At 33.3% G+C, this 14,709-nt stretch overlaps 1 protein-coding gene across 1 annotated transcript; it reads left to right on the top strand.

Moving 5' to 3' along the window:
• The first annotated feature begins 602 nt into the window (after positions 1-602).
• LOC126655152 (suppressor of RPS4-RLD 1) lies at positions 603-14,533 on the top strand. Its single transcript, XM_050349168.1, has 24 exons — positions 603-884; positions 992-1,101; positions 3,181-4,001; positions 4,120-4,164; positions 4,304-4,405; positions 4,486-4,566; positions 5,042-5,108; positions 5,549-5,649; positions 5,771-5,878; positions 6,955-7,025; positions 7,220-7,276; positions 8,647-8,755; positions 8,856-8,936; positions 9,596-9,682; positions 9,989-10,195; positions 10,400-10,728; positions 11,227-11,313; positions 11,384-11,483; positions 11,841-11,932; positions 12,015-12,053; positions 12,183-12,273; positions 12,923-13,020; positions 13,116-13,423; positions 14,348-14,533. Exons 1-23 carry the CDS (start codon positions 754-756, stop codon positions 13,402-13,404), a joined length of 3,303 nt encoding a protein of 1,100 aa, XP_050205125.1. The 5' UTR covers positions 603-753; the 3' UTR covers positions 13,405-13,423; positions 14,348-14,533.
• Positions 14,534-14,709: the final 176 nt, after the last annotated feature.

Here is a 14,709-nt window from a genome sequence, read left to right as displayed (position 1 = left end):
CGTTCCCATTAATCTAAAGACTAAAAGACAAATATAAATTTATTTTCAAATAAAAAGAGACAAAAATAATGTTTGCTGAATTGTTTTGGTTATATTAGTACAAGACTAATACTGATGTGTGGAAAACTTTTAAATAGATTTAGTCTATCACGTTATCATAAACTAACCTATTAAATTATAACATGCTATTAAAATAGTTGCATTATCGTAATTTTAGTTGTTAATTTTTTACATCTTTTAATGATAATATTACAATAATACCATTATTTTAATGACATGTTGTAATATGGTAGGTTTAATCTATGTATGACGTGATAGACTTATTCTATTTAAAAATTTCTATGGCGTGTGTGAAATTGTCAGGGTGAAATCGAATAACAAAACATACAACTTAAAAAGTATTTGGGCTCTTATAAGTAGCAAGTAATCAAAAAAATGGCTACAAAATATATGCCACCTTTAATAAATCAACATCAATTTAAATAAATAAAAGTTTAAATACTAAAATAATACATTTATATAAGTTTAGGCACCACGGAGTAATTAACCAAGAGTAATCTAGCTTTAACTGAAACGCGTCAATCCACACGTGCTAAAGTAAAGCCCGTCCACCCGCAGTTCGATTTCTCAACCTCCTCTACACTCCATTCTCTAACTCCCTTTTTCTTTTCTTTTCCATTTTTACCCTCCGTTCCTTTATCTGTTTTCAAAGACCGTTTTCACCAGAGATTCAACTCAGTTGAGTTTCCGATTATGACCTCTGCTCCGGCAGCGATCTCCGAGCGAGTCGAACTCGCTAAGCACTGCGCCTCACGTGACTGGTCCAAAGCGATTCGAGTCCTTGACTCACTTCTCGCTCATTCTTGCACCATTCAAGACCTCTGGTTCGTGCAATTCTTTTCAATAATTTGTTTCTTCCTAATATAACCTTCTGTTGAATTTTCATTGTTTGTTTGTGTCTGCTAATTTGATTTTTTTGTAACTGTATCAGCAATAGAGCATTTTGTTACAGCCAATTAGAGCTTCATAAACATGTGATTAAAGACTGTGATAAAGCGTTACAGCTCGATCCTACGCTTATTCAAGCTTATATTCTCAAAGGTAATTTTTACTGCTTGTTTTTTTATTTAATTTATGCTATTTTTTTGTTTGTTTAGGCTTTTAATTTCTTTTATTTCGTTAGGTTATGCACAATAGTTTTTGATGTTCATTATAATTTAGAAGTTTGGATTTGAAATTGATAATGGTGAAATAATGAAAAATGTCAGTCTTGCAGTTGCATTTCAAGCCATTTCTGTAACATATGGATCAGTTTTGTGGCTAGTTGATGTTTAGTAGGTAAAACTTTTGAGTCAATTCCTCTTTAAATTGATACGAAGTGAAATTCTTCGGGAAACAGCTATGGTTCGCTGTTGGAAGAAATTTTGTGCAAGAATGCACGTCCTGTTAATTTGCAAAGTCCTGTCTCTTTTGTTTTGACATAATTCAAGCATGAGAATTCACCAAACTTAACTCAACTAATTGAATTTTTGTGTTTTTAGAATTTACAAATACATTGGAACGCTGTATTTTATAGTTTACATGTTCTCCGTTGAATACTGTCAGTTATTTGGATCCGTTTTATGCATGTAGTGTGCATATGAGACTGCATTCGAATCTTTAAAAAGAAAAATTTAAATTTAAATTTGAAATCTCTTCAGCAAATATGTGACATCTGATCTTTAAATTCGAGTTCCGCAAGAATTAGCTAGCTGATGTGACCATTTTCTGTAGGTAGAGCATTGATATGAAAAGTTGTAGCAGCTAATTTTAGATGTCAATTGTCACTTTTGTTCATATTACAACTAGGATCACACACAATTGTTTCCCTTGATTTTCTTCTAAAATGTTCAGAACTTAGACTAATTTTGTTAGTAGGCAACATATATTGAAAAATTAGGGTTTGCTTGACTTTTGGAACTTTATTTGTCTATCAAAAAAATTTCTGGAAAACTTATCTGAAAATGAAAAATGTTAGGAAGATCAAATCATTTGGATTTATCCCCAAGGCCTTATAAGATTAAATCATTTGCAAGAATTCTTTTAGGATCATATCTGATAACATATTTTCTATTCTTTCAAAATGCCTTAAAATTTCTCTTTTTTTCTTTGCATTTAATTTTTTGGACTTGAAAGAATTGAATCTTAGTCACAATGACCTTTACAATCATAATTAACAGAATGGCATGCAGTTGGATTGAATTCTTAACAGTTAACATTTTTACACTTTCCAAACATCATGATAATGTTTGGACTGCTTTCAAAAAAAAAAAATATTAATTTTAGCTGGTACAAAAAGATCAATAGAATGTTTGGAATTTCACCTAGTTTTAGCTTACTCAATTAAAAGAGCAAATTGGTAAGTTATGGTGGTTAAGCATGTGGGCAGATGCTTGTATATAGACTTTTTGCTCGTCTTGTTTTCCGTTTTTTCCTGACTTTTTGAAAATTCAAGGAAAAAAAAAAATCTTCACCTGAAAATGAAAAGTCATGTCTCTTGAAGATGATTTTTTTTCCTTTTGTTGCTGTTAAATTAGTACTGGGTGGATAGTACTGAATTGGATGATTCACATGCTGCATAAAATATATAGTTAGTTGGAGTGTTCAATAGAAAATATTTAAAAAAAATTGTTTTCAAATAAAAATACCGATTTGGCATTTCAAAATTGTTTTGTCCAATACATACTGCTTCTGTTAAATTTGTACTTGAACAGAAAAATCAAACCTGCAATTAAGAGGCTAAAAAGGATAACTATGGGTAACAGAATCAATAGCAATTTTCTTTGAAGTTTTGAGGATTCTGATAGTAGCTTCGGCCATCTGCCTATGTGAAATAAACACTGAAAAATTGCTTACTGCTGTTACTTGCAGTTCAATCGCATCGCCCATTTAACTCTTTAAAACTATAATTTTATGAACTTTGTTGTCTAAAATTTCTTTAGCTAACCTCTTATCTCATTAACTTCTTCTGATTATGTTATATAGCCTTGCCGATTTGTCTTCAACATAGAGCTATGAGAGATATGGTCATAAACTGCTTTTATTTAGGTCAAACTGAACCACCATATGGACTGGTCTCACATTCAGGGTTTAGTGTGTTCACTCCTGATTGTGGCCTTGTGATTTTGTTTTTTCATCTAGGTCGTGCATTTTCTTCTTTGGGAAGGAAATATGATGCTCTTATGGTGTGGGAACAAGGCTCTGAGCATGCTGTGCGCCAGTCTGCGGATCTGAAACAGTTACTTGAACTTGAAGAGCTGCTTAAGTTTGCAAAACAAGAGAGAAACCCTGGTTGTGGGAGCCATGTCACAGAATCTAAATCTCCCATGATTATAGCTGAATCTGCACGGCATACAAATGGAAAATCACATGAATTTCCAAAAAGCCAAAATAAATTGAGTGATATCTCCAGTTCTTGCAGGGAATCTGGGGATGCATCTGAGATCTGTAGCAAAGTTGGAGATAATGGCCAAGTGATAATGGGATTGAGAGATAATTCACTTGTAACTATACCTGAATGTGGACGTCGTAATGGAACATCAAATGGAATTTATACCAATCATAATGAATTAGGTTATATATCCAAACCATGCAGCAAGATGAGAGAAACATCTAAGATCTCATCTACTTCTGGGGATAATTTTGGCATCCAATTGAGTGAAAAAACTGAAGAGGATACAAAGGCAGATAAAAATGGAATTTGTGATGTTCTTGATAATATGAACTGTGATTCTGAATCCTCTAGTGTTGTAAACAATACATTAGAACTGTCAAGCAAACCATCTTCAATATCTACGAGCTCAGGTGATTCAAGTGAAATTCACATCAAGTTGAGTAATAAATCTGATATGCCTAATGAAGCTTGTGATGAAACCAAGAAAAATAAAAAATTCTCTGTTACTAGGATATCGAAGACCAAATCCATTACAGTTGATTTTCGACTATCAAGGGGGATAGCACAGGTCTGTATTGTTTTCACTTGCTTTTTTTTTTTTTGCAAACAAGTGGTATTCTTGTTTTTGATCCTGTTAATATTCTAAGTCTTGCATTCTGGTTGAATTATAATTTGTGTTCTTGCAGGTTAATGAAGGAAAATATACTTCTGCTGTAGCAATCTTTGACCAGGTACCTTGCTTAGTGCATCTTCTGATGGCTTTCTATGTACTTCTTGGTAGTGTATGGAAAGTTTGGGTTGAGTTATATTTTTCCAGAACCATTCACCACACTCATATGACCTAACTTTTTCAATTTGTTTTTCATACAGATACTGAGAGAGGATCCTACTTATTCCGAGGCCCTAATAGGTAGAGGGACAGCAAATGCATTCCAACGGGAACTTGAAGCTGCTATTATTGATTTCTCAAAGGTATTGGATCTTTATTTTTAAGGATATCTGAACAGATATCTGTTTATCTTGTAGTGGCTTTTGATGATTTTATATCTCAGGCTATTCAATCAAATCCATTAGTTGGCGAGGCGTGGAAGAGAAGAGGACAAGCTCGGGCTGCCTTAGGGGAATCTGTAGAGGTGAAACTATTCATCAAATCTTGGAGTCTTATTACTCAAATGAAGAGTTCATTTTTTTCTCGCTTGGCTTGGCTATTTTATTCTCTTCTTGATATTCTATGTACTTCTCGTGCTTAATAAATTTTGCCAGAAAATAATGTGTGATTTCCTGTCATTTTATAGATTAAGGGGCTTATTTATATTACAGTATGCAGCAATTTTTCTTTTACATGCAACCTCTGGATTTTTGTTACTTTTATGTCTTACTGGCCAAGAACAACATGTCAACCAAATTGGAAAGGACACCCTTCAACCTTGGTGCCTTGGCGTATGATTGTGATTCATAAATGTATGACTGAATTTGCAGATGTTTTGTTAATCTTCTCAGATAATTAGCCAATTAGGTCTATGCCTGAGATTACTGCAAGTTCTTAGTTTGTTGATTACATTGGCTTGAACTTGTTTTATGCTAACCTTTGCTGCCTCTTCATAGCAGGCCATTCAAGATTTGACCAAGGCATTAGAGTTTGAACCTAACTCTGCGGATATTTTACATGAAAGAGGTAACTTTCTATAAGTCTAGATCCTTCACATTATTTGAACATTCAGTCAACACTTTCAATCTGATAAACGTACTTCTTGGCTTCTTATGCCCATCGTTCTGTATAATGAGCTAATAGTATAACTATAGAAGAATTACATCTCTGTGGCTCAATTAGAAAGACATTTTTGTTATTTGCGTCTTTTTCTGGTTTCCTTGTGTTAAGTGGAGGAAGCATTGAGGTTAAATGTAATTACATAATTGGTTTGTAGTCTAGTTTTGTTGTTTTGATATTGCAGTAGCATGTGGTGATTCTGTGATCTGATTAGTGTACTTATCTAAAAAAAGGCGTAATACTTTATAAAATATAGAATGAGTGCTCTTTGTGAACAATTGATTAACAGAAGTTCACAATGACTGCTCTTTGTGGACAAGTGATTAACAGAAGTTCTAACTTTGCAGGGATTGTTAATTTTAAGTTTAAGGATTTTGATGCTGCTGTTGAAGATCTGTCTGCATGTGTGAAGCTTGATGAAGATAACAAGTCTGCCTACACATATTTAGTCAGTCTTTGAACTGCATAGCACATTCTACTTATTATGGTTTGCATGTTCAGATGTCATGGATGCTTTTTAAGACTTCTATTGCGACTGAGCAATCATTTACACAAAATTTACTTAATAGGGTCTGGCACTATCATCAATTGGCGAATACAAAAAGGCCGAGGAGGCACATTTAAAATCTATCCAGCTTGATCGAAGTTTTGTTGAGGGATTGGCTCATTTAACTCAGGTACCTTTGCAACTGTTGGACTCATCCACTAAAAATTATTTGTTCTATCTCTTCCATGATATATCCATGGTTTGTGTGTTAATTTTTGTAGTTCTACAGATTTCAATGGATTACACTAACATAGTTTGACTTATTTCACATGTAAAATTGTCTTCTTTAAACACTCAAATGATATATACCGTCCAATCTAAATTCTGTTTTCAATTTACGTGAGTGTGTGTTAAAATGTCCATTTGTAATAAATGAGATCAACAAATTGGTGTTTTGCCACTGAATATCTTACAAAAAAAATAAAAAAAAAAATTAATGAAAAATGTGTGTTAATATTTTTACTGTCAAATTTGAGGGGATGGAGCAGATTAAACAAATTATTATTATAAAAAAATGAGAGAGATAGGAAGATAGAGAAGCTTGTCTTGCCAAAACATTCGAAATATATAATAGCATTTTTGCAGAATTTTATGCTACATAAAGGGTGTATTTTCTGGAAGTTAGGATACAGATAAAATTGGAAAACCGTGGACTTGCTTGATAATGTCATAAGTTGCCTCTGAATATGTGTGTGATGCGTAGTCTGTGTGACGGCTCCCTTGGTTGGTGTGTCATGTAATGCTCCAAGCCTCACATCCATTGTTGCCTAGGTGTTTATTAAAATTATTCTGTTTTTTTATCTAGGGCATGGAGGGATGCAAAAATGTATGGTTTTCTATCTGTTTATAGCTTTGTGTTGAACATGTCACATGCTCTATTTATTATTTGGAATATACCAATGGATTACACTATTGTTTTGTATCTTTCACAAGGATTTAAAGCTGAAGGATACAGGTCTTATGTATCAGTTTTTACCTTAGCATCCTGAACAGGATTTGCTAGAATACTGAAAATTTATATTGGCTTTTTTCCTTATCCATATAATGAAAACAAAAATATACTCAGTAGGTTCAGCTTCTAACTAGCATTGTATAGATAAACACTAATAACTACTAGATGCACAATCTTCTGTCAGAATGACAAATTTCTAAAATTCCAAGATTCAAGAATTTCTATCACTTACTAGTTGTGTATATTTTTGGCAGTTCTACCAAGATTTAGCAAACTCGGCCAAAGCTTTGGAATGTGTTCAACAAGTTCTCCAAATTGACCCAAGGTAATTGTCATCAGACTGCACAATTTCATTCTTGTTTTGAATCTGTAATGCTAAATTAGGTGGAATGGGATTCTGATTGTGATGCCTTCATCAGCTGCTTGAACCTGAATTATAAACATAATTCTGATTCTTGATTGTGATGATGCTCACTTTTGCTAATTGAATTATGAATAATGGTATTACTATTTTAACAGGTTTGCAAAAGCTTATCATTTGCATGCATTACTGCTGCATGGAATGGGAGAGCACAGGTTTGTTCTTTCAAATTGTTGACTTTTCTGTACCCAGCTCATAGAAAGTAAGTCTTGATCACAAATCAATTGAGTTGTACATGGACCGATTCCTTCATTCCATTGGTTGTTTTACTGTGTATGGTTTATGTATCTATTCAACTTCTTTAGACTATTTTGGTGTAGACTTCTTGGTTTCATACATGACTTCATTCTTTTGATTTTGTATCAGCAGTTTTTTTATTATTATTGTGTAGCTTTCTTTGATATGGTGGTGGGAGAAGTTGGACAAATTAGGAGGTTGACATTGCAGATTTATATAATTATGTTCAAGTTGCTTGGGCCTTCCTTGAATAAATACTTTGGGATTCAACAATTAGGCAATGGATGCATCTGCTCTTCATTTTATATATTACAATATAGTTGGTCATCTGTCTCAATTCCTTGTTTTCAGTGTGTGCACATAGTAAATGTGGCAATATAACGATATTCTGAAATTTACGAGTTTGCAGCATAGTGATCAATTTTCTGAAATTTGGCAATAAAACAATCAATATTCTAAAATTTATGAGTTTGCAGCATAGTGATCAATATTCTGAAATTTGTCAATATAACGATCAATATTCTGAAATGGCTTAATCATCCAAATATACCCCACCTTTTCAACTTTTCTCGTTTATGGTCCCACCTTTTAAAATCCTCAATTTTAGCCCATTTCTCAATTTTCAGTTTCAATTGTAGCTATTCGTTCAAATTGGAGTGGAAAAAAGCATGTCTTCTAAATTGCTTATTATTCCAATTTGCATTTTTATCATAAAAAATTTCAAACATGAAGCAATATGAAGGGTTTATTTGAATCTTATTCCACTCTAATATAAACAAATGACTATAATTGCAATTGGAAATTGAGAAATTGATTAAAACTGAGGATGTTGAAAGGTGAGGCCATAGACGAAAAAAGTCGAAAAGGTTGGGTATATTTGGATGAATTAACCCTTCTGAAATTTACAAGGTTTTACGAATTTGCAGCACAGTGACTGAAATCTCAAATCTGTATAGATTATTTGCTGTTTGAACAATGCCAAGCATATTGCCTACTAGTGGGTTCTGTAAAAGTGTAATTACCTTTATAAAAATTTCTGGCTCATTTTTTTAATCAAAGAGCAATTGCTTGGGAGAAAATATTTCATCATTTTTGGGGATCATGTGCAGTAACTTTTTGGTAACCCATACTCGAAACAATCTTCATGCAATAAGCTTTGTATATGAAAATTCTGAAATGTTATTCTTCAATTTTTCATTGTAGATTTATTTGTTTAACTCGTTTTTTTTCAGCATATTAGTAGTAGCAGTTAACAGGTTAAAATGATTGATTGGCTTTACTCTTGCAGGAAAGCTATCAAGGAATTATCACTTGGCTTGAGTATTGAAAACTCAAACGTAGAGTGCTTATATTTACGAGCTTCATGCTATCATGCTATTGGAGAGTATGGAGCCGCGGTAATTAGATTTACGATAAACCACTTCTTTTTGTTGGTGTATATGTCAGTTGCACATCATCCACCTAACTGTTTGTGTTACTTTTATTTGATGCCCATAGGTTAAGGATTATGATGCAGCACTAGATATGGAACTAGATTCGATGGAGAAGTTTGTACTTCAATGCTTAGCTTTTTATCAGGTTTGCTTCGATGCAAAATAATGTGGCTTACTTGAGATTTATTACATTTTTCTTGTTCAACATATTTGTGTGTGTTAGCAGGAATTAGAGATTTATGTGTAGATTGATGTACACATTTCTTCTAACATGCTTTTGGACATTATATTATACTCCCTCCGTCCGAAAATGATAAATCATTTGGACAAACGCGGTAATTAAGAAAAATATAGTTAGCTGGTTAAAATTTATAATTTTATCTAGTTTTCCAATTTTGTCCTTTTATACTTTTTTAGATATATAAATAACATTTAATGGCTTTTTTTTATTAGTGCATTTTGTATTGGTATTAAAAATGACATTTCTTCTATGTTGGATATAAAGCTATTAATTTATTTGGGATTAATTATGCAAATTTACTAGGGGGTAAAAAAGACTTTCAATTTTAAAATTGTTTACCAAAAAAAGGTGAACTTTATTTTGTGACGCCAAAAATAGTAAGGTGGCCTATCGATTTGGGATGGGGGGAGTACTAGTGTTGCTTTCTTCTTGCTAAACTTGAATAAAGTTTTGATTTCCAGTCTTTGTTATTACTTATTTTCAGTTTAATTTAAGCCCAATAAGTTGATGGCTCGTCCAGGTTTTCGGAGAGAGGTTTCTGATTTCACCTTTTATCTTTGCAGAAGGAACTTGCTTTATATACGGCTTCCAAAATTAATGGTGAATTTTGTTGGTTTAATATAGATGGGGATTTTGATCCTCTCTTCAAGGTATAATTGAGAGAAACGTAAAAAGGACTTTTCTTGTATATTTATTCTCATGCATTGTTTCTGTTCCCGCCTTAACAAAGTCACTCCAGTCATTTACTTTTTTTTTTACTTCAGTCATTTACTTGATAATCCAAAGATACTTTTTTTGATAATTGGAGAGCTAAACTATAGTCCATAAAGACTTTTCTTGCAGAAATAATCACATGTTGAAATATATAATCACTTGCTTTGTAATGTTTCGTAAATGGAAAAGGCTTCTGTTTTACTTGCTTATTTATGCTGTGTGCATGTCATGATGGTTTTCAGGAATACTGGTGCAAAAGGTTGCACCCCAAGCATGTATGTGAAAAGGTTTATAGACAACCTCCTCTTCGTGATTCCTTAAAACGGGGTAAGCTGAAAAAGCAAGATTTTTCCATGACAAAGCAAAAGACAGCTCTTTTAATGGCTGCTGATTCAATCGGCAAGAAGATTCAATATGATTGTCTTGGATTCTTACCCAACAGGCGCCAGGTGATTTATTCTGAGAATAAATTATTGATCTAAATAATCTTATAAACACTCCCGCTCAGTATTTGCATATTCCACTATATGTGCTCAAGCCCCACCCAAATTCAGTCATATGGTTTTTCCATAAATTGTTTTATTAAATCTATTTTTTCTGTCTTTTTATAATGTATTTCAAATAATGTCATTCCTCTGCTGTTTGCATTTCAGCATCGTATGGCAGGATTAGCTGCTATTGAAATTGCACAAAAGGTTTCAAAAGCATGGCGTTCTCTGCAGGCTGAATGGAAACATTCTAATAAAAGCCTTTCAAAGTATGGCAAGAGAACTCGCAGAAGAATTAACATGCCCAGTCAAAATAGAGGTGGTGCTGGTTGTAGTACAAGCAGTTTGTTAGAAACGTCAACTTCATATGGTGTTACAGAAGAGAAATTATCTGGCCGTCATATGATGTCATGGCAAGACCTTTACTCTTTGGCTGTCAAATGGAGACAAATATCTGAACCATGTGATCCAGTTGTCTGGGTTAATAAGTTAAGGTGGGACCAAGTTCAAGATATTAACTCTTACCCATCAAAGTAGAATGATGCTGTTGCAATATGTTATAAGCAATAATCTAGTGTTAATAGCAAGCAGGCTCTTAATTTTTTAGCTTAGAGTTTAGAATGTCTCAAAATTTGCTTTTTTGTTGCATTGGTTAGTCTCAATAGTTATTGATATAATACTGAGGATGCACTTTTCACTCTTGTTGCACAACCATATTCATTCTTGGAACAGTTACCATTTATGAATTGCAAGCTAAATCAACTCATTCTGATAAAATTGTCTTGGTAGTTCACATTCAGCAGCTTAGGCTTGTGTTTGACATATTGCAAATCATTAATATCATAGAACTTGGGAATTCAAAGCCAAAATCTAGCCATAGAATTCCTTTTTTTAACACTGTTTGAATGCGTTTGTACATACTATTGTAGCTGACTTAAATATATACTTCAATCATGGTTTTTGCCTAAATTTTGTGGGTACCTGCAATTCAGCGAGGAGTTCAACACTGGATTTGGATCTCACACACCATTGATTCTTGGACAAGCAAAAGTTGTCCGATACTATCCAAACTTTGAAAGGTAAAACCTAGTTTGATTTTGTTTTAGATCAATGATATTTTGAAATGCTCATATGGTGTTAATGCTGCAGAACATTTAATGCTGCAAAGATGATCATGAAAGATAAGCTGCAGGTGCACAACAAGGCAAATGAAATAATTGAATTATCCAAAGATGAAAAATTACAAAATGTGAGTAATTTTGTTTCTCTGTTTGATATGTGTAACTTCACTTCTAAAGATAGCACCATAACTTAAGTTTTGCTTTTTTGCTCCTTGGATAATGTAAAATCTGCTAAGCCAATCATACCACTATTGACATAATTGATATGCTTCTTTAAGCTGCATATGGCAATGAGCACTTTTGGTGGTTCTTTTGTTTATTAAAAGTGCTGTTCTGTTGCTTGTTGAATAAACATGATCCTGATTTCAACATTTTTTAGTTTCCTACAACGCTGAACAAATATCTTCCCAATTGTCATCATTGACTTGTACATTCTTGAAAAAAAAAGGTTCAACTACATGGCTAAATTATTGGGGAAAATGCAGATTATGGATGCAAAAACGTGTTCTGATCTTTATAAAGTGATTGGTGAGGACTTCTGGTTAGCTACATGGTGCAACAGTAGTGCAATTGAGGGGTAATTTTATTTCAATATAAAATGAGCATGTATATGAAGTTTTGGAGGTGACACTATTCCTGGCTGTTTGTACACCTTTCAGGAAGCGGCTTGAAGGGACAAGGATTACCCTAGTGAAGATGTATGTCGTAATTATTCTCTTAATATTTTTCCATTTTCCCTCTTATTCTTATCCTTATTTATATTTCCTTATTAACATTCTTATGCTACTTCTTTTACTGAATGGCCAAACTTTATATGATTTGTCCAGGGGTGAGCATGGATATGATTTTGCAATTAAAACGCCATGCACGCCTTCTAGATGGGAAGAATTTGATGCTGAAATGACAATGGCTTGGGAAGTAAGTTGACTAAGTTCTCAAACTTTAAGCTTAGATTACTTTGTATTCATTAGCAACATGCTATTTTAGTTCAGGATTGCTAGTGAAATTTCCTTTGAACTGATTCTTCAATATTTTAGTTTGATGCTATTTAAACAATTTTCCATTGATTTTTTTTTTTCATTTGGTGCAAATACAAAGAGAAAAAGTATTTCCTTCATTGATTACATAGAAATTGCTCTCTGTATCAGAATCTTTCTCTTGTTATGGTGTTATCACTTGGAACTTTTTTGCAGATTATCTTGTAAGCCAAGTGGATACTTTTCTGTTTTTGGTCTATCACTGACAAGCAGCTTTATTGATGTATATAGCAAAAATACAATCCTATAGCAGACAGCAAGCGAAACAAATGCTGCCAAACCCAAACCTTAAAAATCAATAAAATATTTACTTAACTGCCTGCCAACTTCTACAAAGTTCATAAAACTTTTGACTATTCTCCATCTTAGAATACATTTTAAGTGGATAACTTCTCTTAGTTGGCTTAATCAAAATCTTCTACTCGACGTATCTCAGCAGATGCCCTTTTTGGCTCTTCATATAGATCTTCTACTGATATTGAATCTTACTTTCTCAAGCTGTTTACTGACGCTCAAATTTGTATTTGTAGGCTGTATGCAATACTTACAGCGGTGAAACTTTCGGGTCAACTGATTTTGATGCGCTTGAAAATGTTAGAGACGCAATTTTAAGGATGACATACTACTGGTATAGCTAATTACTTCTAATGCATGTAATATTTGCTTATTTACTGAAAATTTTGTTTGTTTAATCGTTTGTTCATTAATGGGAGTGCCTTTCAGGTATAATTTTATGCCGCTGTCCAGAGGCTCTGCTGTTGTTGGATTTATAGTTTTGCTCGGATTACTTCTTGCTGCTAATATGGAGTTTGAGGGGGAAATACCAAAAGGGATACAGGTGGATTGGGAAGCCATTCTAAATTTTGAACCGAGCTCCTTTGTCGATTCCGTTAAGAGTTGGCTGTATTCATCTCTCAAGGTCACAACATCTTGGAAAGATTATCCAGATGTAGCATCGACTTTTGCAACAACAGGTTCAGTTGTAGCTGCTCTGAGCTCTTACAATGATTGAACTCCTGAATTATTAGGAGGTAAGTTAATTATGTACTCCCTATGTTTTAGGAGAAAGCTCTAATATTAAGAAAATAATTAATATGGCATAAATATAGGCGTATATAACTCTAATAATTAGAAAGAGTCCTTGAAAGAGTGCATAACTTTGAAAATTTAGATGTTTATTAATACCTTAATAGTATAGACTACAAGGATAAAAAAAAAGCTGGAATAGATTTTAAAATAAACTCTTGAAACCTTAACACGTCAAGTAATTATGGACAAATATTTTCTCTCTAAAACGTCATTTTGAAAGAACTCTGGGAGTTATTTTTGTGAATTAGCTTCCTAGAAAATTAAAAACTCTGAACTGATCACTTCATCTCTTGGCCCTTGAAGACTAAAAAGGAGTAAATTTAGTTGATTACATTTTTTTGCCCGTAAGGTCTTTTTGTCCTACATAAAGGACTTGGAAGCAAGGTAATTCTGATGCTTTACGACGCATGAAAGTAGGGGTGAGCAAAATTTCGGTCTGTTCGGCTCAGTTTAAAAATTTGGTTAGCCGAATCAACCAAATTTTTACTATTAGTTTAAGTTTTAATAACTTTTAGTAATTATTCTTTATATTTTTATCGGTGTAACCGAATTATTCGACTAATTCAGTCGGGTTAGTTTTGTATTTTTAAGATTTCAGTTCATTTGGCTAATTTAATTTCTTTTAATTTGGTCGTTTCGGCTTAAGAGATAAAGTAATTTTATAAATTCAGTTTTGATTAAATTGGTCGATTTTTAACTGAACCGACCGGTTTGCTCACCCCTACATGAAAGTTGACTAGTCAGTTCCTCGCCATGAAAGAATGTTCTCTGTTTCGGGAATCATGTTCATTATAGTTAAAAATCTAGTTACCATGCAATATCAGTTTTATTATTTTTAAATTGATCGGAACTCGACCTTTATGCAGTGCGAAAAGCTTCCGGGGGCAAAGAATTATGTTGGATATATGGATACTTGTTCAAATTCACACAAGATGCCCTTGCATCGATACTGACTTAACAATCTTGTAAGCATGTATCTCTGTTGTACTATTAATATATTGTACATGTTCACAAATAATATATTTACAAAGTTGTACGCCCTTCTTGTTCTCCATACATCTCAAATAAATGCATGTATTTGTGCCAGACTCTCTAATAAGGTTTATAGACTTGGCGAAACATGTTCATTGATACGATGCAGCCACCCCCCTTGATTGGCCGTGGTCGCGCTTGTTATTATGTGGACTCGTCTTTTGCCTGCTTCATTTTTGGTGCCGATTTTCTAAAA

The sequence above is a fragment of the Mercurialis annua genome, linkage group LG7 (assembly GCF_937616625.2).
Source record: "Mercurialis annua linkage group LG7, ddMerAnnu1.2, whole genome shotgun sequence".
Classification (NCBI taxonomy): domain Eukaryota; kingdom Viridiplantae; phylum Streptophyta; class Magnoliopsida; order Malpighiales; family Euphorbiaceae; genus Mercurialis; species Mercurialis annua.
This window is presented reverse-complemented; position numbering and strand designations above follow the sequence as displayed.